General features: G+C 39.7%; 1 protein-coding gene across 3 annotated transcripts; it reads right to left on the reverse strand.

Moving 5' to 3' along the window:
* Positions 1–2,453: 2,453 nt before the first annotated feature.
* Positions 2,454–26,144, reverse strand: LOC137638663 (uncharacterized). 3 transcript variants are annotated; one of them, XM_068370944.1, is made up of 11 exons: positions 25,435–26,144; positions 23,571–23,677; positions 22,884–23,058; positions 22,418–22,568; positions 21,724–21,818; positions 21,018–21,219; positions 18,796–18,915; positions 16,572–16,860; positions 13,049–16,132; positions 8,319–8,378; positions 2,454–2,787 (listed from the first exon to the last, which is right to left on the reverse strand). In XM_068370944.1, exons 1-11 carry the CDS (start codon positions 25,797–25,799, stop codon positions 2,729–2,731), a joined length of 4,707 nt encoding a protein of 1,568 aa, XP_068227045.1. In that variant the 5' UTR covers positions 25,800–26,144; the 3' UTR covers positions 2,454–2,728. The 3 variants fall into 3 exon arrangements, with proteins under 3 accessions (XP_068227045.1, XP_068227047.1, XP_068227046.1); XM_068370946.1 differs by lacking the exon at positions 18,796–18,915; XM_068370945.1 differs by lacking the exon at positions 8,319–8,378.
* Between the last annotated feature and the right edge of the window lie 130 nt (positions 26,145–26,274).

Genomic DNA, 26,274 nt, shown 5'->3' on the forward strand with positions numbered 1-26,274 from the left:
TGTAAAGATGGAAATGTTCGATGGTTTATGACCGCGTTTCAAAGTCGTATATCAGATGCTTTTATACAGTGAGGCCGACCACCCACCTTCAACAGAAGTTGTAAAGCCGCCATTTATTTCTTATTCTTTTCCTCTTGAATTTTTCATTGTGTGGTCGTTTTATCGATTCAGGTAAAACAATATCGTATCATTTCATAAATAATATTTGTCGTAACCAGACATTCCATAGGAAACCCAACTATTTATCGACCTCTGTAGCAGGAAATCATAGGCCAAAATGTGACAGAATTAGACATACAAACAAGCTACTTCGAACCCATTAAGTTTGTAAGTTCAGGATCTTCTGTGCCGTACCCCATCCGCCTGTTCACCCGACTAAAACTATTGCTTACCTTTGAGGCACACACGATTCATATAAATTTCACCTACTGAGATGGCAACAATGACTTAACTGTTAGGTATGGACACATGCTATATAAGAATTACGTAGCTAAGACAACACAAAATGTTTACAAAACAGGACAGACCAATTCGGGTCCTATCAAACCACGGATGAAAGTAACCCCTCAAGTAATTCAGGTATATAATGAAAGTTCTGGTGTTACAGTTTATAATTTAGGCATTGTCATTGAAAACGGGTAGTTTCACTTTCGTCTATCAAAATTATTCTAGAGAGCGTTTCAAAATATTAATAAGTAGATTACGATGGGGCAGTTAGTCAAAGAATGTAATAAATCTGATAAGCAAAATTTCTATAACTTCCGGAGGCAGTGAAAGTCTCAATTGGCTTGAAGTAACCAAAACTGAAGAAAAACAACAATATTTTTGTTAGCAATTATCAATGGAACTTTTAGCCACTCACAGGAAGGCACGGACAAGGTTCTTTTATAGTTTAATTTTACCTATTTCATAAAATGTAATTAGCACATAACCTACATTAGAAGCATTTCAGATGATCATTTTAACAGGTAAATAAAAAATACGATAGTAAAATAGGTTTGGGCTAAGTTTTTGCGGCTTCCTTACTTTCTGATGTTTACTTCATTGTATTTTAAAGCCATATTTGCAATATATAGTTCCCATTACAAAATTGGCAAACAGCTTAATGAGATAACCCACACACCACTGAATTTATAACTGGGCTGGTGCAAAGAGACTTCTTGGTCAGCGAGGGCTACATCGGAAACAGAAGTGTCAAACGGAAATGTCTGGGAACTACTTACAGAGTACTACACAAAGATTAACTCAGACTCATTGGTGAAAGGGGCCATTAGAGTTTCATTTTTGATGTTATAAATCAACTAAAACTTTTAGGGGGGCTGATACTGCTTACAAAAAGATAGACTGCAGGGAGGACTTTAAGAGAGGTTATCAGCACCATGCATTTGCAAAGTCGCAGGACAAACAAAGAGGCAGCGTTCCTATGTTTAGGGTCGTACTTACGGCAACATTCTTTCTTAATTACCGACAGAAATCAAGCCCCACAAACTAACAGATAAGACAAGAAATTAAAATTACGAAATATTTAAAAATAGATTTTACTTTCAAGATAGTATCTGGCTTCTAGATTGTTAGATTGAAGGCTTATATAAAACCCTAATGAACGTAATAATTTATCGAGACCTCCGATCGCTATAGTTAAAAAAGGATTCATTATCAAAGACCAATAAATTAAACCACTGAATTAAACAAGATCAAAGTGAAGTGACGATACGTCCGAGCCAGCGTGTTGGAGCAAATTGATAGGACACAGAATAATTTTGATTACCGAGGCACCAAAATCAAAGGACTAAAGGTTGGGATAGGATAAAACTTCCAAGGCCACAACGGAGAGCGAAAACAACAGGAGACGGAAGAAAAGACAAAAATCGCCGTCGCGAATTCGAACACTGCGAACAAATATCAAAATCTAAAACTGTTAAAACAAAGATAAAGTCTAAATGTGTTGATATATGCTACTAACAGATAGTTAAACAAGAATACAGTTAAAATACTATTCTCTCACAGAGTTGGCCAGGTGTTGTCTTTTACAATGGTATTAAAATTCTATAAATAACTTGCCATTCTTCAAAAACTTAATTGGAAATCAAAAATATGTCATTGAACATTCATACACATCAACATTAAAACGCTTCCACCAAGATGAGATGGGGAAGATACATTTCGGTTGCCCTCAGGCCTGTCACCCAAAACAGAATTCAAAAGAAATATAAAAACAATGAGGTAGAGGTGCCATAATCCTATATGTTTCCTAGCGATAAAGAAAATGTGGGTTTATATACTTTCGACTCCGTGAAAAACACAAGACAGGCGTCTACTTGAAAATCTAGATTCCTCATGTGATCAGTCAATAGTTGACTCTAAATAAGATGGAACATATAACTCCGCTTCACGTTCCTAGATGGTAGCGTAAATAAACAACTCCTTCGTTGATGAAAGTAAAAAATATCCGGTAAATTACTCTCACATTTAATCAGTAAATACAGTAAACTTCTCAGATAGAACTGAAGAACTAAAACTTGCGAACACTTTGTTAAAATCCCCTTTCGCAGGCGTGGCAGACTCGTTAGTGCGATGACATCCTCAAAATCCTGGATAGCAAAGTTTCCAAATAACAGACGACTTAACAAGAGGAGGAGGCCTCCTCCAAACAGACGTCAATCTCAAATTTCCACAAGAAAATCTGATCAACAAGAAACGAAGGCTGTTTTACCGGCACCTGCAACTTTTAACGGTGACGTCTCGAGGCACGGTTCCTGGGTCTCCGTGATCCTGCGTTGGGGTTTCCTGAAAATTGACGTCAATGTTGAGTTGATTGTGTTCGAGAAACATAGAAGCAATGACGACAGGACAGGTAAACGTTATTTATACATTTAAATAATATTAGCTGTAAGTACAGAGCATAAACAGTAAATATTGATAAGTTACTGTATAATCCAACAATTCAACCTATTCAATATATAATATATTGCTTCACATTATATTTGCATTAGCATTAAATAAATTCTTAAAAATATGGACAAAGATAAAACTTTAAAGAAATTCAACCAACTTGAAAAAATATTATGTTAACATTAACAAATTATTATAAAAATGTATCTTTAATGATATAAAATACAAAACAGACTTTTATAATTACTTTTATATTCCACAATGAAAAAAAAGTTTTGTATTTTACTTATGCCTAGAAACCAAACATGGTAAAAGTAAAAGACGATTGTCTACTGATAATGAAGAGAAAACATCTAGGGTTTTATTTATTTTCTCCCTGTAATACAGTCTATATTTTATCCCTTTTACCCCCAAAAGGATGTACTGGTACGTTTCACAAAACACATCCCTTTACCCCCATGATTGTACCGGTAGGTCCTTGCAAAAAACTGCTATTTACAATTTTTTTTGCATACCGGGTATTTCTGATAATTTTTTGAGAAACTTCAGGCATTTCCCAAGAGAATGAGACCAACCTGACCTCTCTATGAGGAAAATTAAGGCTGTTAGAGCAATTTAAAAAATATATACTGCAAAATGAGCTTGAAAAAAAAGAGATAACCCTTGGGGGTTAAGGGGTTGGAAAGTTCCAAATAGCCTGGGGGCAAAAGGGTTATAAAGTATGTGTTCTCTTATCACTTAGGCAACAGTTATATGCAACCACACTATCTGCACCTGATGAAAAAGTTTCTTTTTAGGTCTCCCCCTTTTATTTTGAATCCTTGCAGTTCCTCTTTGATCTACAACTTATTACTCATTCACAGTCAGTTAGGAAGCACTTGGCTGATTTTCCCGGTCCCTCTGCTACTTCACATGGAGAGCTATCTGTTTTCCATGACACTCTTTCCCAGGTTTTCTTGCTGTGGTCAGCCAGCCAGTCTTAAAACATATTTGTTCTGAAGGTTAAAACCCTACGTGGACCTCGAACATGTCCATGGATGGAAATATCAAATCTGGATGCATTCTGTGAGTTACTGTATTGTAGTTTTCTGTCAGCCTTTGAAACAATCTGAAACTAAGATATTCCTGATTGGCACTTTCTGTCCTAATTGGATTCATAAGATTTGAGGCATAATGCCAGGCACTGAGACCTGGGAGGTCCTTCAGCTTAGATGTAAAACTAGAGGAAGAACTTTATAGATGTTTGGCAGTAGTCCAGGATCATAAAAGTTGAAAGTAATAAGGCCAAAAACTGGGTGCAGCCAGGCTGTACACTTATGAATGCCAAGACAAGAGAGAGCTTTGTGTTTCGGTATAATTGCCAACTCTTTGTTCTACGTCCAGGGGAAGATATCCACTACTGGACTGCCCTGCTAATGCCTCTATGCCTCCCACTCTATAAATATATGCCAAGGTAATTTCGACTTGTCCAACACTATATATTGCAAATTAATTTTCCAGATAGATTAAGGAATGAAATCAAGTGCCATAAACACTGCTCTAGGCAGCAAAGTGGCTATTTGTCTCCTCAGTAGGCCACCTCCATAACACAGCAAAACCTAAAAAATGAGAGTTCTAACCTCTAAGTCTCAGTGAATGAGTAGCACAGGAGAATGTGGTGCTTGAGATACTCCACGATTCTCTTACAAGTTGATGTCTGAAGCTTTTAAAACTGACCGACTGGCATGAAAATGTATCTGAAGGAACTTCAATGAAAACATTCTTATGACCCGTAACCCTATGGCGATCCCGGCCATGACAAAATCACTGTCAGGGTATTGACTATTTTGATTTAGAAGCGCAAAATATTATGAGTTGAATCACACCTTGAAAACAGAAAGTACTTCTAAAAGCAAAGCATTTTGAAGCTCAAAAAAGCAAAGCAGACTTGGGTGAATTTGACAGAAGCAGCAAGCCAGGTTCAAGTGCATTTAACAGAAGCAGCTAACCAAACTTGAGTTTTATCCCTTTTCGTATTCGAAGTTAGCTGAAGTTGGCTAATTTTAAAATTGGCTACATGAATACTATATAGTTTTAAAATGAAACCTGAATAATAATAACATTAGGGACATCTCAAAAAATTATGCATCCTGTTACAATGGTAATCAGTTTAGTGACTTGACTAAGCTACGTTTAAAAACATACATAGACGACATGACGTAAAAACTTCAATATTGTTACCAATGCAATAAGTAGTTCAAATATTTTACTGTCTTTAATAATTCTATGCATTTCAATTTTGAAGAATGTAAAAACGATATTTAAGATATTTAAGGATGTGAATTTCTTATACGGTATTTCTTATGGGAAAATTGTTTTAGGATAAGAGCATTATAGTTTATGAGCTCGTTCCCAGGATGAATTAAACTTGTAAATCAACGCACCAATGAACTGGGATTAAACACAAGTAATATCAAATACCAAGAATGAATTTTGTATTACCAATAAACTTTGAAATATATATAAAAAAAAATTGAAAATCAATAAGCTCACCAAACCCATTAGACTTCAACTACCAATTGTAAAAAAACAAAAAACAAAAGAACAGGAAACATAGTTTATAGGAACAGTGTACAGTCTATGTACAGTGTTTAAAACTTATTTTGTTTATGAAAGGGTAATTTTGCTAACACAATAAATATTAAACAAAATACTGGAATTGTCTTTAAGCACACCATAGTAAGGATTAACTCCCACACACAAATTACAGGACATTAGGTACCATTTTGTAAGCAGAGGCATTAGCAACAGCACCACAAAATTAAGGCAGGAACTATATGTGATTTTAGTGACAAGCTCTTTAATGCGCACTACCAAGGCATGATACAATTTATATAAATTTTACAATCATTAAATTGTGCTTCAAACTGTTATTTCCTGTGTACAAATGACATAAAGATAGCAGTAGAATATAAATGTATAAAAGATAACTTAAAAAAAAAACAAGATATATTGTAAGTGCCAGTCAACAATAAAAGTTCCACCATGCAAGTTATGCAGAGCCAATGAAAACTAGCCAGTGAAAAAACACACACACAAACTTAAAAGGTTTAAAGGTCACTCATGAATGGCAGAGGCAAGGGGCAGTAACAATATCCTTAAGACTGATCATACATATATATGACCAGCATCCAACCACCCTATCCACCAAGTTAGGAACAGGGAAGGCCAGGTAATGGCTGCTGATGACTAAGCATGTACACCTATAGGCTCCCACAAACACCGCCTTCATCCCTAACTCAAAAGGATGGTGAGGTTGCAGACACCTACTAGAAAATACCGAGCTTGAGCAGATCTTCCATTCATCATCATCATTTCAGCCTTCAAAATTCCTTTGTTGGATGTAGGCCTTCCCCAGGTTTCTCCACAGACTTCTATCGCAAGCTATTCTGTGCCACTGTTGCTTATGTTGGTGTAAGTCATCTCGCCAGCGGGTTTTTTGTCTTCCTCGGTTTCTTGTGTATCCTCCGGGTGTCCAGAAGGTTGTTCGCGATGTCCATCGGTTGTCTGTCATCCTGGCAATGTGCCCTGCCCAGTTCCATTTGAGCTTGCTAATGGTTTCAAGGATATCCATTACTATTAGTTTTTTGACGTATCCATTTAGCTGTTTTTCTATCCTTCCATTGAATTGAAGTCCCATAAATTGCCTGGGTTGGATGTTTTCAATAGGCTACCGGGTGTTGATAGATTGGAAAAATCTGACATCGTCCACCCTAAAATAAACTTCCATTGGATTCAATCATCACTAGTTTGGCAATACAGAAAGTCTTTAACTTACAAACTTAATAGATTCAAAGAAGTGGTTTGTAAGTTTAATTTTGCTAGAATATCTGCCTACGGCAGGCCTGACCTGAATCCCACGTCTATGTTTTCCAGCTGCAAAAGTCAACAAACAGTTGGGCTTCATACGAAATAGATATCAAGTTATTAGAATTGTTGTTTTGCTTCTTGTAACTTGGGAACCTTCTGTAGTGGCTTCTGTCACTATTTTAGCTTTTCCCCACAGGTAGCCCAAAAAACCCATTTTTGAAAAGCGGGGAAAACGGGTACAAGACAAGAGAGCTCGATGGCTATGGCGAAGAACCCAACGGAACAATTGAGAAAGGAAAGCAGATTGCCATCATCACGTAGCTTAATCTACTGAGCTGGCGGGAATCTTCAAAGAACGTGCAAAACTGCTTACACTGCAACTTGCAAAGCACTTTCAGCTGGAATACATAGATAACTAAATAGTGCCAGAGTAAAGGTCAACCTCTAAGTAAGCTTTTACAAAGCAGAAAGCATCACGATGAAAATGAAAATGACACATTAAGAGAAGTATTGGGGGGTATTTGGCATCACAACTGCCCGGGTCAATGACACCGATAAGATGGAATTCACTGGGGCAGCGAAAGAGAGAGGATAGAGAAACGATAAGAGTAAAATTGCTGATCAAACAAACTGGCTCTAGATTAAGCCAATGAGGAGAGAAACATTATTTTCAACAGGGACACCTACTGCTGATAAGTAACTTTCTTAGATGACCGCGGAGGTAGCAGCAGTAGGGGATTCAGCATTATGAAGCTTCATGTGTGGTGGATAATGTGGGAGGGTGGGCTGTGGCACCCTAGCAGTACCAGCTGAGCTCGGATGAGTCCCAAGTTAGGCTGGGAGGAACGTAGAAAGTAGAGGTCCCCTTTTTTTGTTTTGTTTCATTTGTTGATGTCGGCTACCCCCCAAAATTGGGGAAAGTGCCTTGGTATATGTATGTATGTATGTAAATACTGTATACACAGTATTAAATACATCACTAAACCTTCATACAACATATGAATATATACTTCATAACTTCAAGATATACCAACACCATACGCCGTATTGCGTATCTCCACTGGAGCAAGAGATTTTTGGTATATTCAATGACTGACAGATGCGAGTAAAACTGTGTATAGCAATGGTCTGTATAGTTTATAAACACACACTTCTATCACTTCAAGTAATGCCAGAATAACAATTGAACAAGAATGTACATTTCAAAATTCAGAGGAACTACAGTACACCTAATCATGGTAAGTTTAGAAGGATCACAGCTACAAGCATACAGCAGCGTGGAGAGCCAATTCCTCTCGCCACAAATAACAGCTGACTGTGTAAGGTATTCATCTACAACAATGAAGGGGATTTCTGGTGTTAATCTTTAGCAAGGCGATGCACTATGTCAAAAAGATGCATATCAAGGATAAGCTGTACTTTTAAATAGTCTAAAAAAGGACCACAAAAGCAAAACAGTAAAAAGCAAGGTCGTAAAAAAGGGGGTCTCAAAAATGCAATGACTAACCAAGCAAGCTTTTCTAACAGTTACTACCCACACCACACCACACACCGTACACCTTCTCGTCCGTACTTACCGACATTGAAAACGTTTTGAGCGTCTCCCGGCATTGGCGACACACCAAAATTTAACACCCCTGTGAAGATGAACATAAGCCTGACTACCGACCCCGTAAAATCTACGGTACTACATTCCGTCATTACAAGATCAATATTTCTATGTGTGAGTTACTACTGTACTTTGAAAACATACTGTTCTAGTGATTACAAATACAGTACAAGAAAATATGCAAAATATTTCAAAATTATAGTCATAACTAAATACTTTCAAAAACATACACAGAAAAAAGGTTACTCAGGATTCTGGAAAAAAAAGTTTCCCTAAAGTTACTTTTAAAAATGATTGGAAGGTTGAAGTATTTGAGAAAATGACATAGTAAGAGAGCACCCTACAGAAGGGAAAACTAAGCTACTGTCTCATGCAAAATATGTCTCACAACAAAACCACGTTATTCATAGAGAGCCTGGAATTATGGTCTTCGATTATCCACGCACATGGCAGATTTTAAGGTCAATCAGACAGCAGTAGAAAAGTGGTAGCCTTATGTACAACAGCTCTCAAAAGTAACGTTAATATGGTGCTAAAAGATGGCTAGATGATCAAATGGCTGATGGTACATGATCACCTATCGAGGCAATAGGGTTTGGTATGCGTGGTTAACCGTAGTTAGCGTTAATGCTATTGCTAATAACCAAACCAATGGCTCCTTACAATTCCATACATCCATCGATAATAGACATATTCCATTATATCAATACCTTTTTTTGAAGGTATGTAAATCATTACTGCACACTACACTGTGCTCTAATAGACCTTGGAAAACATAATAACAATGAGCTGAGTTGCCATAGTCTAATATTGGTAAAACCACAGCTAATAAATGAATGAGTATTATGTATAATCATATCACAACTGAATGAAATATATCTACATATGACAGTAATTTATAATATATTAGAAATTAAAGTATAATACTATTCAGGGTCATATACGGCATCCACTCCCCAACAATAAGGCCTACCATTCTTTTCTCACCTCAAGCTGTGTCAAATAACATCTTCCGATGTGTCAGATATAACAGTACATTTTTTATAACGTTACTTTTGGGAGATATAGTACGTGGACCAGGTGGGACTGCTGTCGATATAAGGCTCGCTTTCGCCATACCACCATCTTAACATTTATTTCTTGTTCTAACTTCAATTTTTTTCATCCAAACTCCATGTTTTTCACATACTTTTCATCCTTTTCCCTTGGGTAAAGATTCATTGAATTCTTCACACAACTTCATACAAAACAGAAGTCTTCCCAACTTTGCAAATACAGAGTTAACTTTGGTTCATAAAAACCCTTTACTTTCATTTAGCCCATTTGTGCATCTAAATAGAATGAGGCCTCAGACCTGTCCTTTCTCTTGCATCTGTTCATGGTTTTTTGTATGCTAGTTTATACCAGCAAATTTTTAGTTCATCAATTATTTTGTCTTCTCTTCCTTCTTTCCCCTGCTTCTCTTGCAACCTCTAGAGACCCATTCTGTTATTCTCAATGTTCATCTATTATCTGTCCTTCTCATGTCTATTTCTTTTCCTTACATGTCACAATATCCTCTACTTTAGTTTGCTCTTGTATCCATGTTGCTCTTTTTCTGTCTCTTAGTGTTATTCCCATCAATATTCTTTCCATAGCTAAGTAGTAACTGACAATTATACCAGTTTCTGTCAGGATTACCATTCTTTTCTTCCATAGCTAAATAGCAATTTTATTTGTTTTCTCACCAACAATCCTTTTAAAGTGATTCATAATCAAATGACCTTGAAAATATAGTCTTGTAAAAGTATATAGAATAGACTCAATAGTTCTCCTTCCACCTTTTTTACGGGCTGCCTTGCAAGAGCCTGTGGCCTGCACTAGGTCATTCTGAAATGAAAGACTCTCCTTCTACCTGCTCCTCTTCTTCTTCTTGTCACCCCTGTTAGTATAGTGTCAAAATTGATAGATCTTTTGCCTTTCTCAGGCCATTATACTTCCAACATGACTGGCTGGCTTCATTAATAGTACCTTACATTCATCCATTTTTAATTTGTTTATACACTGGGTAGCATTTATGGAATCTAAGCTATATTGTCGGACACTGAAGCCAAGGAAGGGCATTCTGCGGTGAGGAATAGCCGTTGCAGTATGAAGTGAAAATTGAAAGAGGCCGCACAGCAAGATAACACAAGGGAAGAAACCGAAACTGATTATTTTCTCGTTTCAATAATAAAGAGCGTTTTTGCACCAGTTTTAAACATAAATAATTGGCAAGCTGTTCTTATTTACTAGGAAGTTTATTTTAGCTGTTTAAAGTAGTTTGTTATAATGTATATTACCCATATTTTTCCTCAAGATTCTAATGGTTTATCTAACATACAGGGTTCATGTACATACTATCATTTTTAATTCCGTTTATCGGTTGTGGTGACCTGGTGGTAGCGTCCTTGCCTGGTGATTTTCAGACAGGGATTCGAGTCCCGCTCAAATTCGTTTAGTTCCTTCGGTCACTACAACCTCACCGTCCTTGTGAGCTAAGGATGGGTGGTTTTGGGGAGCCTATAGTTCTATCTGCTGAGTCATCAGCAGCCATTGCCTGGCCTTCCTTGGTCCCAGCTTGGGTGGAGAGGTTGGTCTTTAGGGTATTGTCCTGCTTGATAAGGCAATGTCACTGTCCCTTGCCTCTGTCATTCATGAGCGGCCTTTAAAACTTTATAGCATTTTCCCATAGGATTTTTGGCACATTTTTAAAAACTAGTAACATACTTTTTGTCTCATCATTTAGGGATTGTGCTGTGTGGTCTTCAAAGACTTTCATGTAAAATGCTAAAACAGGGAAATCAATAAAATATAAAATGCCATAAGAAATATAAAAAATTTTAAGTAATTTGTATTTTTCCTAACAGTACTTAGCTCGAACTACTTTCTTAGGAGTATCTGGGATCTCCACCCAACCAACCAGTTTGATGTGTAGTTTACCCTATTCCCGTTTTCTATGAGGGGTAACCTCAGAAATATTGTCCCATGGAGACCTACAAGTTGAGGATCTATTTAAAGGTTTAAAGGCTACTCATGAATGGCAGAGGCAAGGAACAGTGATGAAGCCCTAAAGACGATTGATTGATTGATTGATTGAAAGTTTTCTGGCATCCTGACATCTAAGGTCATTGACGAACCATATATATATAGGATAAGTGTCTAAACTCCCTTTCCACCCAAGATAGGACCAGGGAGGGCCAGGCAATGGGGACTCCCCCCCTTAACTTACAAGGATGGTAAGGTTCCAGACACTATAAGAAACTATCGAGATTGAGCACGACTCGAACCCCAGTCTGGCGATCACCGGGCAGGGACTTTAAAATAGGCCATCATAACCCCTATTTAACCCGTAGAGCATTTCCAATGCTGAGATTCATCTGCAAACCGATAACTCATCATACTAAAACTAGAGACATTACGGTATTTGAAAAATGGGTTAAGTGCGATCTACATCTGCTGATAAGAGCAGATGACGGGTGTTCAGTGACCCAAAAATCACCGAAGAAGATACAGTGCTTGGAGTGTCCGATATCGCAGTGTCGAACGAGAGTAACGAGTACCTGAACCTACTACACAAATGTGTTCTCAGTTGATGGCGCTCCTGTAGGAGTGTGCACACAAATCTCATCGTCTCGGGGTCATCTGCTGTGGAGTCGCTGAGTCTGGAGAACATTGCCTCCTCCAAGAGGAGAGAAACGGTAGGAATCACGTATACAAAGCTCCTATCGATCGGTCTTAAAGGACTACTTTGTCCATTCAGGGAAAGAGAAGGGGACCGTGAAAAGACGAAGATGCGGAAGGCACATTTTTCGACAGCGTGGAACGGTGTCACACTTCATAAGTTTCGATGATATCGTCGCCACTAGTCTATACTTGCGAGGGCATAAACAGCAAAGAGAAAGCTGTTAAATAGGAACCAAAAGTGTATACCGGTCACACAGAAAACTGTCTGTCGGATACACTTAATCGGGAAAACTTCAGAACTTTTCTTCCGTAATTTTCCTTAGACATAAACTGTTAACCATTATCTGAAAAAAAAAACCAGCCAGTTGGCAGTGCCGGGAGTTTGTCTACTCTCACCGGCAGCTAGAAATGAAGTGGCTACTCAGTGCACTGGCTACAGGTTGGGGATTCCCTACCACCCGCCAGTAACTATCAACCCCTCGTTAGGATTCTTAACAACCAATACAAGCCAGCTGAAAATACACCTACTAAAGAACGAGGGTTTGTATTTGCATAGGAGCAATATATTTTGGATATACTGTACTCACTGCCTGTGCTATTGCCGAATATCAAAATATAACCAGCACTTGATCAGAGCTCTGTAATCTATCTATACTCATGCCTCAATAACAGGATGGCTAGTTAGAATGACTTTATAAAAAGAAAACAAAAGGACCTATTGATTTTTATATCCATTTAGGTTTACAGTATAGCCACTATTTATGAAAAATGAGTGAAAACAAAACATTAACCTGAAAATACTTTCAAATTTACACAACATGAAATTTCCATTCAAGTAGAGGCTATATTGTAAGTTATTTTAACTGATCAGATTTGGCACCCTACCCTAGGACAAATCAAATAGGGATCAGGAGCTACCAGAGATACGTAAAGTATAAATATATAAAAGTTATAATCTATATAAAAGCAGCTAGATTAAATTAGTCGCCTTACCTGCATTAAACGGCGAAGGCGCATTAGCAGTGCCAAACTGGAACACTCCGCTTCCCGTGGGAGACCCTCCGCCCATGCCAAAGGTCGGAGGAGGGTTTGCCTGACCTTGCCCAAACTGGAAAGGGGATGATACGCTGTTGGTCCCCGTGCTCGTAGAAGCAGAGCCAAATGACGGAGCAAAGGAAGGAGCCGGCGTTCCGCCGAAGGCGCTCCCAGCTGGAGTTGTAGAACTACCCCCGAATGTCGGAGCACCATTGGCTGGCGCACCAAAGGTTGGGGCTGCTGGAGTAGAACTGGGAGCTCCAAATGCTGGTGTAGTAGATGCTGCATTACCTGATGCTCCAAAAGTAGGAGTAATGGTTGTAGTTCCCGATCCTCCAAAAGCAGGGGTACTGCTCGCTGTTCCTGATCCTCCAAAAGCAGGGGTACTGCTCGTTGTTCCTGACCCTCCAAAAGCAGGGGTACCACTCGTTGTTCCTGATCCTCCAAAAGCAGGGGTAACGCTCGTTGTTCCTGACCCTCCAAAAGCAGGGGTACCGCTCGTTGTTCCTGATCCTCCAAAAGCAGGGGTACCACTCGTTGTTCCTGATCCTCCAAAAGTGGGGGTACCGCTCGTTGTTCCTGATCCTCCAAAAGCAGGGGTACCGTTCGTTGTTCCTGAGCCTCCGAAAGCAGGGGTACCGCTCGTTGTTCCCGATCCTCCAAAAGCAGGAGTACTGCTTGATGTTCCAAATGTCAAACTCCCAGTTTGACCGCCGAAAGGACTTGTAGCTGTGCCTGCCTGGGCGTTGTTTCCCCCCGTTCCAAATGATGAACCAAATGATGGCGTGGCTGAACTGGCACCAAAGGCATTGTTGGCGCCAAACGGCATAGCGCCGCTACTCGTGCTGCTGCCAAAACTTGCCGTTGCAGTACCAAACGTGGATGCGCCGGTCGTCGGAGCACCGAATCCCTGGGAAGGATTGGAACCAAATGAAGGCGTCGGTGCTGCGTTGGAGCCGAAGCTAAAAGGCGATACCGTTGTGGTAGTCGGTGCACCAAAGCTAGTCTTGTTTGCGGTAGCACCACCGAATGAAAACGGACTCACAGTAGGAGCTGTGGTGGTTGCCGGCGGCTTGTTGGAGCCACCGAATGAAAAACCAGATGATGCTGTAGCCGCTCCAAAGTTAAAACCTGCGGAAGAAGTGGAAGTGTTGGTTGTAGAGCTGAAGGCATTAGTAGTCGTTGAAGGGGCAGCAGAGCTAAAGGCATTGGTTGTAGCTGCAGGGGTAGAGCTAAACGTGAAGCCAGATGATTGTGTTGCTGGTTTGGTGGAAGGATCTGTGGCGCCTCCAAAGGCCGGCGGAGCCGAGTTTTCAGTTTTAGGAGCACCAAACGAAAATGGAGAGGGTGCCGAAGTCGCCGTTGCGGCCGACCCGAATGTAAACGGTGACGAAGAGGAGGTTGCACTGGGTTGGGTACTTCCAATAGCCGGTGGGAAGAGCTGATTAGAGGGAGCCTTAATGTCCTGTGAGGAAGTTGTGGTTGTTCCAAACTGGAATACTGACGGTGCTGATGGAGCTCCAGTAGTCTGACTGGTAGACGAGAAATTAAATCCAGACGAAGTAGTCGTCGACGAGGCTACCTGAGAGGTCATCGGCTGGCCAAAGGTAAATGTGCTGGGCTGTTGGGTCGAGGCTCCGGATGAAGGCGAGACGACGTTCTGTGGCATTGCTCCGGTGGATGCTGATGTTCCTGCGGACGAAGCACCAAAAGAAAAGCCGGATGTTGCCGAAGGCATGGCCAATGCCGTGTCTTTGAAGGGCAACGCTTGCAGACCGGTTGATTGCTGAGTTGTAACAACCGAGGATGAAGTTTTTGCAGGCCCTTGGGCACTTGCACCAAATGTAAACATCATGCTGGGAGTGGTAGTATTCTGGCTAGGATTACCAACAGTGGAAATACTTGGAGTAGAAGACTCTGGAGCCGAAGCTGTTGTCTTCACGGAACCGAAAGCGAAAATCCCACTTTGCGATGAAGTAGTGGCACTGGGCATGTTAAAGCTGGGGGTAGTTGGGGCAGCTGTCGATGGATATGGCGGTGGATTGCTCTGTTCGTTACTTGTGACAGGCGTGCTTCCGAATGTAAAGGCAGCGGACATCCCACCAGAAGTTTTCACACTGGTGCTGGTTGCTGGTGTTACTGATGTAGATGCTGGTAATTTCTCTGCATTGCCAGAACCAAATACAAAAGGTGACGTAGATGGTTTCGTCTCCAACACAGTGCTGGCGGTGGTGTCGGGCTGTGAGGCACCGGACGACGACATGCCAAAACTAAAGAGAGACGGTGCTTTCGTATTCGACGACGTGGAGAAAGTGAACCCGGCTGATGCTGGGCCACTAGATGTATCTGGCGCTTTAGTAGATGCAAATCCTTCTATACTGGGTGTAGTAGTTGAAGAGGATTGACTTGGAATATTAAATAAGGGGTTTGTTTCACTTATAGGTGTAGGTAGTGTAACGGATATCGGCGATGGCATGGACAACTGGCTCTGGAGAAGAGGATTTGCGGCAACAGTGTCGCTAACTCCCGAGGATGTCTTTGGTGGTGCGGTGGTCTTGAGAAAATCAACTAATGACGAAGGTTTCTTTACCACTTCGGTCGTCGTTACGGTCAGCTCAGCGGGTGGCGCGACGGTAGAAGAGTCATCGCCGGATGGTTGTTTTCCCTCGCTTGCCTTGGCCGACGGAAGCTTTATCACTGCCTCGACCGACACGTCGCTACTTTCAACGGTTGGCGTCGGGCTCGACTCCTTCGCTTTGGCCTCCGAATCCCCAGATGGTTTCTCTGCATTTGAAGCTGGTTTCAGAGAGAAGGTAAATGTAGTCGTAACTTCGCTCTTGCTCGCTTCTGCTGCAGTGACCGTTGCGTTACTCGACGATGAGGAACTGCTTTCCAGGCTTGTTTTGGATGATCCTTTATCCTCCAGGATAGATACCAGAGTAGATGGAGCAGATGTAGCAGGTTCAGAAGCTGGTTTGGCAATGGTGACACTCGTGACGGGAGTGGAACTACCAGATTTCGATGATGCGGTCTCTTCGTTTTCTGCAAAAGAAAAGGAGATAAATTGAGATGAAATGAGACCATATTACTGAAAGTTATAACAAACCACTAACTCGTTCTTTCAATAAGCTGGCACAGTTAAGTTTGCTTACAATTTCTCAAAAACATAGTAGAGTTGCCTACACAAGGAATATGCAAGTTTAAAAGTGGGTTCTTAAGTTGGAAAGAGCTCAAAAGCAATTTGATTAACTTAGGGCATTCAGATTATATTCCTCCGTTCCATAACCACCATCTTTATAACACTAGAGAATTAGCCTACGTAAGTGTTAAGCATTCCTTTAGCTATTTCTGCTTAGTGAAATAATTTTTAAAGAAGTTAAAACATCTCTAATCTATTACCAGTAAGGATTCTTATCTCTGAAAGTTCGTAAGTCAAATGGTCATATCACAGAGCATTATTGCACCCCAAAACGCAGCTTACCGTTAACATGGAAGAGCATGCCAAGCATCTTCTTCAGTCTCTGCTGACTCTTGGTCTTCTCCGCTTTATACGCTTCCAAGGTTATGACATGATTGTGATGGGGAGGGGTAGGGTTTCGAGGAGTAGAAGTTCGCGACGTGTTGGCCGTACCCCCATTTCCGCCCGCGACGCTGTTCCAGCTCTCGCCCCTCGTGCTCTGCGGGGTGTGGGATCCGGAGCGATCGGAGAGGTCCCTCTCGGAGGGGCCGGGACTAATAACGCAGCTGTCTCCGCCTGTGGCCTCGCTTGTCTGGAAAATAGTCGATCGTTAGTAAAAGGTGACATCAGAGATAAAAAAAAATTCAATGATATAAACTTTTCTTTGACCATTATCAATACTTGAATGGGATCACAGTGAAATTTCTTCAATGTTATATGGTTAGCAAGGATGATTTGTTTTCATATTAAGCAGTTATAAAAAGACATCTATTAAAAGTTCCTATTATTGATAACAAAATTATATACCGAAGGAGTTATGAGGCTTAATCATCAAGGCAGCTAAATATATAGTTAATGAATCCCTTCATGATATGGGTCACACATTTCATAACTGAGATTCACTTGCTATACATTGAAGAAATAACTGAATACAAAACATTTGATGTAAAAGGAGATATAAAAAGTTACGAAACCAAAACATTTAACAACACTCAAAATGAAATATGCCACAAAAATAAAAACTACATTGAGAAGCATGAATGAACACTAATTGTATCCACTATGCCAGAGAGATAGTGAAGGATATGCTTTTGAGAACAGATCACCTTAGACATTCAACAAGTGGACATGAAAGAGTTTCATGACGATGTCAAGACATCAATTTATGAAAGCAGTTGTGACATTGAAGAAAAGTTATTGAAGAAGACTATAAACGATACCTAACGCTTGACGGAATGGACGAGCGGTGGAAGACGGACAGGAGATTGAGGGTCTTCCATCTCCTGCTACTAGAATATGTTTTCAGGAAGTGAGAAGTGAATCTAGGACAAGCTCAGGATGTTAGATGGGTAAAAAGGAGAATACATGTACTGACAGTGCGGTATATAAAAGTGCGATACTGTATTTAATTTAATCTGTTACTATACTCAATTTTTTTCAATGAGGCACATTTGCACTGACTCGCAGCGGTGCCCCTTTAGCTCAGTAAAGTTTCCTGCTCTCTGATTGGTTAGAATTATCTCGTCCAACTAATCGGCGATCAGGAAGCTTTTTCGAGCTAAAAGGGCACCCCTGGGAGTTGGTGCAAATCTGCCTCACTAGAAAGAATTGACTATAGTTAATAATCTACACAAAACTGGGTGGGTAAAAGCATTATAAAAAGTTCCTTGGATTTTTCTTCCTATAAAGACAAACGGGAATCCAATAAGAACAATTATTCAGACATTGTCGACATAACTAATAAGAAAGTTCATTGCAGAAGGTCCTCAAGTTACAAACTTGTTTGGTTCTGAGAAGCTGTAAGTCGAATTGTTTGATAGTCCAATTTTATTTTAAATTTTGGCCTACGGAAGGCCTAACCTGAATCCCATTCCTATGATTTCCTGCTACAAAAATCAACAAATAGTCAAGGTTTCATATGAAATAGATATCAAGTTATTACAAATATCGTTTGGCTTACAAGAGCTGATTACCGTAGCTAAAGAGTCTCTTCTACCCTTACCAAGAGGAAAGTGGCCACTGAACAATTATAGTAATGTAGGTAACCCCTTGAGCAAAGAAGAATGACTTTGGAAATGTTACACCCCTTCCATCCCAGCGAACTATAAAGATCGCTGGGACGGAAGGGGTGTAAAATTTCCAAAGTCATTCTTCTTCGCTCAAGGGGTTAACTACAGTACTATAATTGTTCAGTGGCCACTTTCCTCTTGGTAAGGGTAGAAGACACTCTTTAGCTATGGTAATTACTGTATTAAATAATATATTATTGTTTTATGACAGAATTTCTTTATCTTATCTTTGTCATTTTCATTTAGATTCGTGTCTGTATCTCCAAATGTTTTGTAAGTTGAGGAACTTCTGTATAAAACACACTCTACTTTAAGCAGACGAATACTTACGTAAAAAAACACTGACGACAATATACCGTAGCAAACTATTTAGACTATTCCTAAATCCTCAATTAAACCTTTGCTAAACTTCTCAAACTGACTTAACCTGCTCGGAAGAGAGACACGCAGTGGCATACCTGCTGGTGTAAGGACTGCTCGGAAGCTTTCGACTGACCAGAATCGACACTCCTATTGCTCTCAGAGTCCGTGTCATGCCTCGATTCGTACATAGAATAAGGAGTGTCTCGACCGCTTCCCTGCACATAAAAGTTTTGGGATTACAAGTCGACCCTTTTACCCCCAAAAGGACGTACTGGTACGTTTCACAAAAGCCATCCCTTTACCCCCATGGACGTACCTTTTACCCCCAAAAGGACGTACTGGTACGTTTCACAAAACTCATCCCTTTACCCCCATGGACGTACCGGTACCTCCTTGCAAAGAAATGCTATAAAAAAATTTTTTTTTCATATTTTTGATCATTTCTTTTAGAAAATTCAGGCATTTTCCAAGAGAATGAGACCAACCTGACCCCTCTATGATGAAAATTAAGGCTGTTAGAGCAATTTAAAAATATATATACTGCAAAATGTGCTGGGAAAAAAATAACCCCTTGGGGGTTAAGTGTTGGAAATTTCCAAATAGCCTGGGGGTAAAAGGGTTAACTATTGTAACAGGGTCACATGTTTAAAGTAGCGAAGGTGAATTACATAGTCTAATATTACTAAATCTAAAATAGCTGCTCCATATGTAAACTACAATGATACAAACTTTATAATATTTCAAAATTAAATAAGGAGTGTCTCGACCGCTTCCTTGCGCATAAGAGTTTTAGGATTACAAGTTGACTATTGTAACAGAGTCACATGTTTAAAGTAGCGAAGGTGAATGATTTACTCTAATCCTACTAGATGCAAATACTGTACAGTAACTAGATCTAAAATAGTTGCTCCTTATGTGAATTACAATGATAAGCTTTATATTATTTCAAAAATAAAGTGAAGCCCTTCTATTCAAAGTTTGCTTTGAAATAATCTTACCAATCCAACGACCTTCCGGTCTTGTGCGAAGGGTTAGTCCTTATCTATACTTACATCTCATCTAAAACAAATTAAAAATTAAATTTCTCAAGGATTACAATTGAAATGCAAACTCGAAGATTCTAAAAACTCGATACTCGCTATTGGTTGAATCACGACTCGCGAAAAATCGCAAGTTTCGCTTCAGGAAACCAATTTCTTGTCCGTCTTGCTTGAGGGTACACACCGGCACGCTGTTCTATTCATTTCTCTTCCTCTTGGTTTTAATTTTCAAGTTTTTATAATTTATATGAAAGATCTAATTTAATGTTGTTACTGTTCTTAAAATATCTTTTATAATCTATTACTTTGCCGGTAGAATCTATTTCCTTGTCTCCTTTCCTCACTAGGCTATTTTATCATGCTGGAGCCCTTGGGCTTATAGCATCTAGCTTTTCCAACTAGGGTTATAACTTAGCTTGTAATAATAATAATTTTGACTGGAGACTATAACTGCTGGTAATTAATTCTTCTAAATTTCTACACTATTTCATAAGATATAAATATTCAGCTACTGTACGTTAACAGCTTCAATCGTTCAAGAAATTCAAATGTTTTTAATGAGATTGCTCCTATCCTAAGCAAGAGATATATCCAAGGCCATTCTGATTTAATTCACATAAAGAAAATGGCAATGGAGATAGTTTTCCCTTTTACTCTATCTTGACGTATTAGCTTTTATTGTCATTTGCTTTGATCAAGAAAACTGAATGGAAAATACGAAGTGCCATATGGGTAACATAAAAGTTAACCCCATTCTGATTATTGTGTTAACACAACCAACACCACTATACCTAGTGTTACTGTCCATTTAGGAAAGATTTGTCGGAAGCTAATCCAGTCGCAAATACACGAGTCAGTGTATTATACACAATCACTCTAACCAGGTCTTAATATGGTCACCTGCCATTTGCATGACGTTTGCAGTAACTCACTCTCTTTAGGTCTCAATATCCACCTGATATTTGCATTACATTTGTAATAACATCACGTGCTTTTTTTTTTTAACTCTATGCCGTCTTTGGAGACACCACGAATGAGTGGGTGAATAACCCATCAAAAGAGGTGGCACCTCCCTTGCTTTGACAGCAGCTTTCCCCTTTTGCTCGCAAGTAGGACTTGAGCACTAATTCACTCGCGGTCCAAACCGTATTGAACAAGTACGAGGAAAACTAGCACCAATTAGTTACAATGAAGCCTTGAGGCAAACTGAGAAAGAAAGATAAGGAAAACCACTTATAGATAAGGCAGAGAGGAACAGGCAACAACTGCAGCCGTACCTGCAATCTCGAAAAATCCAGAAACCTCGACGACGACAGAGAGGCGTGCATGGGATCCAGCACGCACCGACGTTTGTTCTCGGGACTGATCTGCTGGGAGTTTCCCTGGGAAGGGCTTAAATCTAGAGCACGCTTCTCTCCGCCGTTTCCCACGCTTGCGTGGCTGTTCCCAGCAACGTTCTGATTATCCTCCATGTAGTCCCTGGAAAGATAATACAAATGTCACAAACTGTTTCCATTATATTTGCAAGGATAAATTTCAACGCACAAGGAAAAGGATTTCAAATATTTCAGTCTACATTAAAAAGGTCATGATTAATGACTTATAGAGAACAAGTTTTCAGACAAGACTAAGAAAGTACCCTTATATGAACATAAAAATCGGTAAAGTATAATTAAAATCATGAAGTAAATATTATAAGATACTCATTTCAAGAGAACTACTTTGGACACTACTCCAAAGGAATTATCAATTTGAATAACTTTGTGTGTCACCCCCTCTTCTATGCCTTGATGCACCACTCTATCAAGCCACCAAAAAACTCTATTTGGTGTGCTGGCGACGGTCAGGGCCTTCTTTGCCACCCGCCAGTAACCACTAAGACATCGTTATAATTTTAACATCTGAAGTCCAGCTACGCTGAAATAATACTCTCACTGAAGGACCTTAGTTTGTTTACATATAAGAACAAGCACAGATATTTACCTTGAATAATTCACAGGCATGGCGATTGTCCCTGCGCTGCTGCTACTGGTCCCTGGTGTGCTACATCTCTGCCTCTTGCTGAGGTCCTCTGCTTCCTGAAACATTCAACACATTTTGTAAATGATTCACATTTTTTAAAATTGCACATAAAATATGCACAATAACCCATCAAGTTATCAGAGCCGGACTTCCGAAATATCTAAGAGAATTGCTACAAAATCTGCAGCCAACAAATCGTGTTGACACGAGAATAGTTAGATGGTTTCAAATTATTGGAATTATGATATATATCTACTGTACATTCTAGAGCTTTCTAAAATGCAGCCCCCAGACTATACAATAAGCTCCCAATACATTCGAAAGACTGAAGATATTAAGGCTTTCATGATGAAATTGAAGACTTTTTAGTTTTCCAAGGGATTTGATAATGTGGTTAGACAATAAACAAACAATATGCGGTGTGAAATGCCGAATGCCTTGGAATGTACACGAAGAAATTCATTATAAAAGGTTCTGTATACAGTAGGGTTCCCCTGCAGTATATGACCAGAAAAGCAGCCCTTAAAGTAAAGTAAAATAAACTTTCTTGTGTTCTTCCCTCTCCGGTGCAGTATTTCCTCCCCCAAGACCTGTAAGTCATTATCAACATTACTACAGTATACTCAAACATAAATAAGCATATTGAAACGCTTACCATGTAGCACGATCCTCTCTTCACTCCCTTCCCCGCCTGAGCTTGCTGGAGCGCTGCGACCACAGCCTGAACACTCGTGGGGTCTCTGACGCACTCGCTACTGGTGCTGACCGGCTCCAACACCGAGGCAACTGAACGTATGTCGGGCATCCTAGAGAAGTTGCAAAGGGGTTGATTACTATAACATTTACAAAGTTTTCTTTGTTGTAGTGCACTTCAACTCAAAGGAACTCTGTATTATTCAGCAGATTAAACAAAATTACAGTGCCCCAATCGTCCTAGATACTCCACTATAGATATCATCCTTTGCAGTTCTTTCCAGGTCTTAAAACTTTTCATGGATACTATATAAAGGTTAAAAAATATTTGTGAATTTTAGTACCTATTGAGTAGACGATACTTAATTTTCAACCATTCCAAAGGTCACTGCATTACAATAGAAAATAAAAAGTACAAAATTTCTCACCTGGGAGTTGCCGAAGAAAGGAAATCCGACGAAAGAGAGGAAGAGAAAGCCGAGGGCGAGCGACTTAAGGGTATTAAGGGAGACGTCGGCGTCCTCTTGGGCGTCAGTACGGCTTTAGTCCGCCCTCCCAGGCGAACGTTTGGCATCACGCCGGCTCTGACATATCGTTCTTGCGCTGTTGAAAGGTGAGAGCAAAATAAATAATACTAATCAATAATATTAATCCTAATGATTGCTATTGGATTAGAGCAATAATGTACAACAATCTTCTTAATGGATTTTATATGAACAGCTTAAATCAATGTGAATCAGATATCATTATTATTATTATTACTATCCAAGCTACAACCCTAGTTGGAAAAGCAAGATGCTATAAGCCCAGGGGCCCCAATAGGGAAAATAGCCCCATGAGGAAAGGAAATAAGGAAACAAATAAATGAAGAGAACAATCTAACAATAAATCATTCTAAAAAAGGCAACAACGTCAAAACAGATATGCAGAGCCATCAGACATTCAATTAAAAAAAAGAAATGTCTGTAATAATGTTTTATGACATGACCAAAATTGAAGAGGTCCCCCACCCCTGGGGCAAAAGTTCCCAAAACAAAGTACTGTAGATATTGAAGTACACATTACAACCAGTACAGTACTTATAAGATACTACTGTATATAGTACAGTATGTTACCTGTTGGATACTGCCGACGCCCCTCACGAACAATCCTCGGACTGGTGACGTGAGCAGCCCTTACGACGCGTCCCGTAAAACCAGGACTTAATACCTCGGCAGCAAAGCTGGAATAAAAGTAAATAAAAAAAATTAGATTTACGAAATGGTAAATAAGGGCCTGTTCTTTGTATAAAGAGGGAATTGGAATAAGTTGGGAGTTCTTTTTACTATTGGGTTATACTTTAACATAAGGAGATATGGCGTCTTTGATCTACAAAATAAAATGCTGTAGAGCACCATTTTATTATGTAGACTTAGCTACATAAGGACGTTGGAGTACATGTACCACTTAACTTACTGTATGCTTGTTAAATTAATTTGGACAAATTATAACGATGTTAGTATATTCAATGAATGAATAGAAATTGCTTTACTGGCTTTCACATAAATTTGTACTTATTTTAGTGTTCATGACAGTACTGCATTCATGGCGGTTTGTTGTTAATTTTTGCTGAGATCGCAACGGATTTTCCATTTCTTACGAACCTTTCTGTACCTCTTTAAAAATTTGTAACCATTTGTTTTCTGAAGAGGAAGTGAGATGGTCCCTTTGAAAGCTCCATAAATTTCCTTTTTCAAAAATTGTGGTTTACCTTATTTATCATACATACACAGAAAATTGTGTAAGTTAATAGTATATACAAGGTTATATGTGAAAAATTCTCTTCACTAAATACTGTACTCACTCTATTGTACATAAATTAATATACAATGTTACAAAAACAGCAACACTACCGTACCTATTATGTACTTCAGGTGACTTGGGTAAGAGCAGAATGATTTGTAGATACGATACATAGCAAAAAAATTTCGCTGCACTGTATCAACTAATGTTCTTCACCGGAATGATGTTGCGTAGATAATAAAGAATGTATTATCTTATCTATTATCATACAATGATAAAGAAGACACGATATAAATACACATCTATTGTACACTATCATCTTAATTAGATGGCGAGATAAGCTGAAGGATGATAAGGAGAGAGGAGGTTCGGTGGAAGAGGATGCCTTTGATCGAAGGCATCGGGGAGGGCGCAGAAGGCAACCAACCCCTTAATGTAGGGATAATGGTGGGGAAGATCTTAATATATTACCACGACAGCTTCTCCCTTCAGGGTGTCGGACTTGAAATTAGCAATCTCTCCCATTAGGAAATACAGTATTTAGTATTTCAGTTCTATTAGACTTTTTCCATCTTTTTTTATCCAAAAATACTGTAAAGCCTATGAAATTCTTGCTATTTTAAAATTTCAAGGTCAATCAATTTAAGCTAACAGGTAAAGTAGTTCAGTATTGTAATATTAAGATGATACCTCATAGTAATGATTTGATACAATAATGTGTAAATTTCATAACCATAAAACAGACACAAGGAAATAAATGTTGTATTCTAAGTTAGCCGTAACAACACATACAGGTGGCCGTTATCATACATACACCCCAAAACTACAAAGGCTTCATACCTACTATGATTAATAGGTGGGTGTAGCAATTGTTCTACGGCATACCCAATAAATATTACGGGATGTATGTATGCTAGCAGCCACCTGCATGTATGATTATGGCTTAGAATACGGCAGTGTAAGGGCGGCCCCTATTAGGTAGGTAGGTAAGGACATGGTTTGTAGGTTAGGTTAGGGGTGGAAAGTTTAGGTTAGTTGATGTCCGTTTTTAATCCCAAAGGGAGGAACTGGCCGCTGATATACAAAGGCTCCAATACTAACGAACAATGAATAAATAACGCATTCTATGCTAAGAACAGTAGTGCTGGTGCACGAGTAAAGTAACGCCAAAGGACTTGAATTAACGCAATAACTTACCTGAGGTCGTTCCACGGAACATTCTGCTTCGAAGGCGAGATGGACATGTTGGAGTTGTTAGTCAGATCAAGGGACATGCCTGACATTAGCCTCTGACCTCCTGCGCCAGATTTAGGCGTCAAGGTGTAGCCCCAGGGGGACCTGCCTGCACTCCCGGGGGGAGACCCGCCCCCTCCTCCTCCGGGTAATTTGGACGCCGTCGGGAGGGGCGACGAGGTATGATTTTCGTCCAAGACCGAGTTCTCCTTGGAGGAGTCGCCCTCCTCCTCGCTGCCGCAGTAGAGTTCCCCTTCGAGGTGGACCTTGTGGAGTTCCCCTTCGAGGTGGACCTTGTGGGGGCCCGTTTCACAGGTGGACCGGTACATAACGCTATTCTACAGGATATACGGCCCCTCCGTACCTGTCATGACACGCTTTTTGTGGGCAAAACAAACGGCAGGAAGAGGATCCTACAAATCCTTCAACACGCATGTAAACAAAAGCACTACCTTTCGACTAGAACGATTTCCTTTATTGCATCACCCGTTTTCATAGGGTTTTATTGGGTTTTCTTCGGGTTTCTATGGGTTCTTGGGTTCACTGGCACTTTAAAAAGCACATTTGGTGGGTTATTAGTCCAGAGGGGTTAATGTGGCAGAGAAATTACCTAATAAAATCACTGGGATGTTTCAAAATTGTTTATCACGTTAGTGATTCAGGCCGTCACTAGATGGCTCTGGTTCAGGGTTACCAGATTATTTCGACTGGATTATCGTACATGAGCCTTAAAATTGTCGTTTTTCAACCAAAATTATCGTACATAGTTTAAATATAATTATTAGGGAGTTACATAATTGACTT

Source organism: Palaemon carinicauda, chromosome 3 (genome assembly GCF_036898095.1).
Source record: "Palaemon carinicauda isolate YSFRI2023 chromosome 3, ASM3689809v2, whole genome shotgun sequence".
In the NCBI taxonomy this organism is placed as follows: Eukaryota; Metazoa; Arthropoda; class Malacostraca; order Decapoda; family Palaemonidae; genus Palaemon; species Palaemon carinicauda.

Coding starts and splice junctions, on each gene's coding strand:
- LOC137638663 (XM_068370944.1), bottom strand. CDS start 25,799: ATGTACCGGTCCACCTGTGAAACGGGCCCCCACAAGGTCCACCTCGAA. Junction 21,819..22,417: donor AGAGAGGATCGTGCTACATG/GTAAGCGTTTCA, acceptor TGAATGTTTCAG/GAAGCAGAGGACCTCAGCAA. Junction 18,916..21,017: donor TGGATTTTTCGAGATTGCAG/GTACGGCTGCAG, acceptor TTTTATGTGCAG/GGAAGCGGTCGAGACACTCC.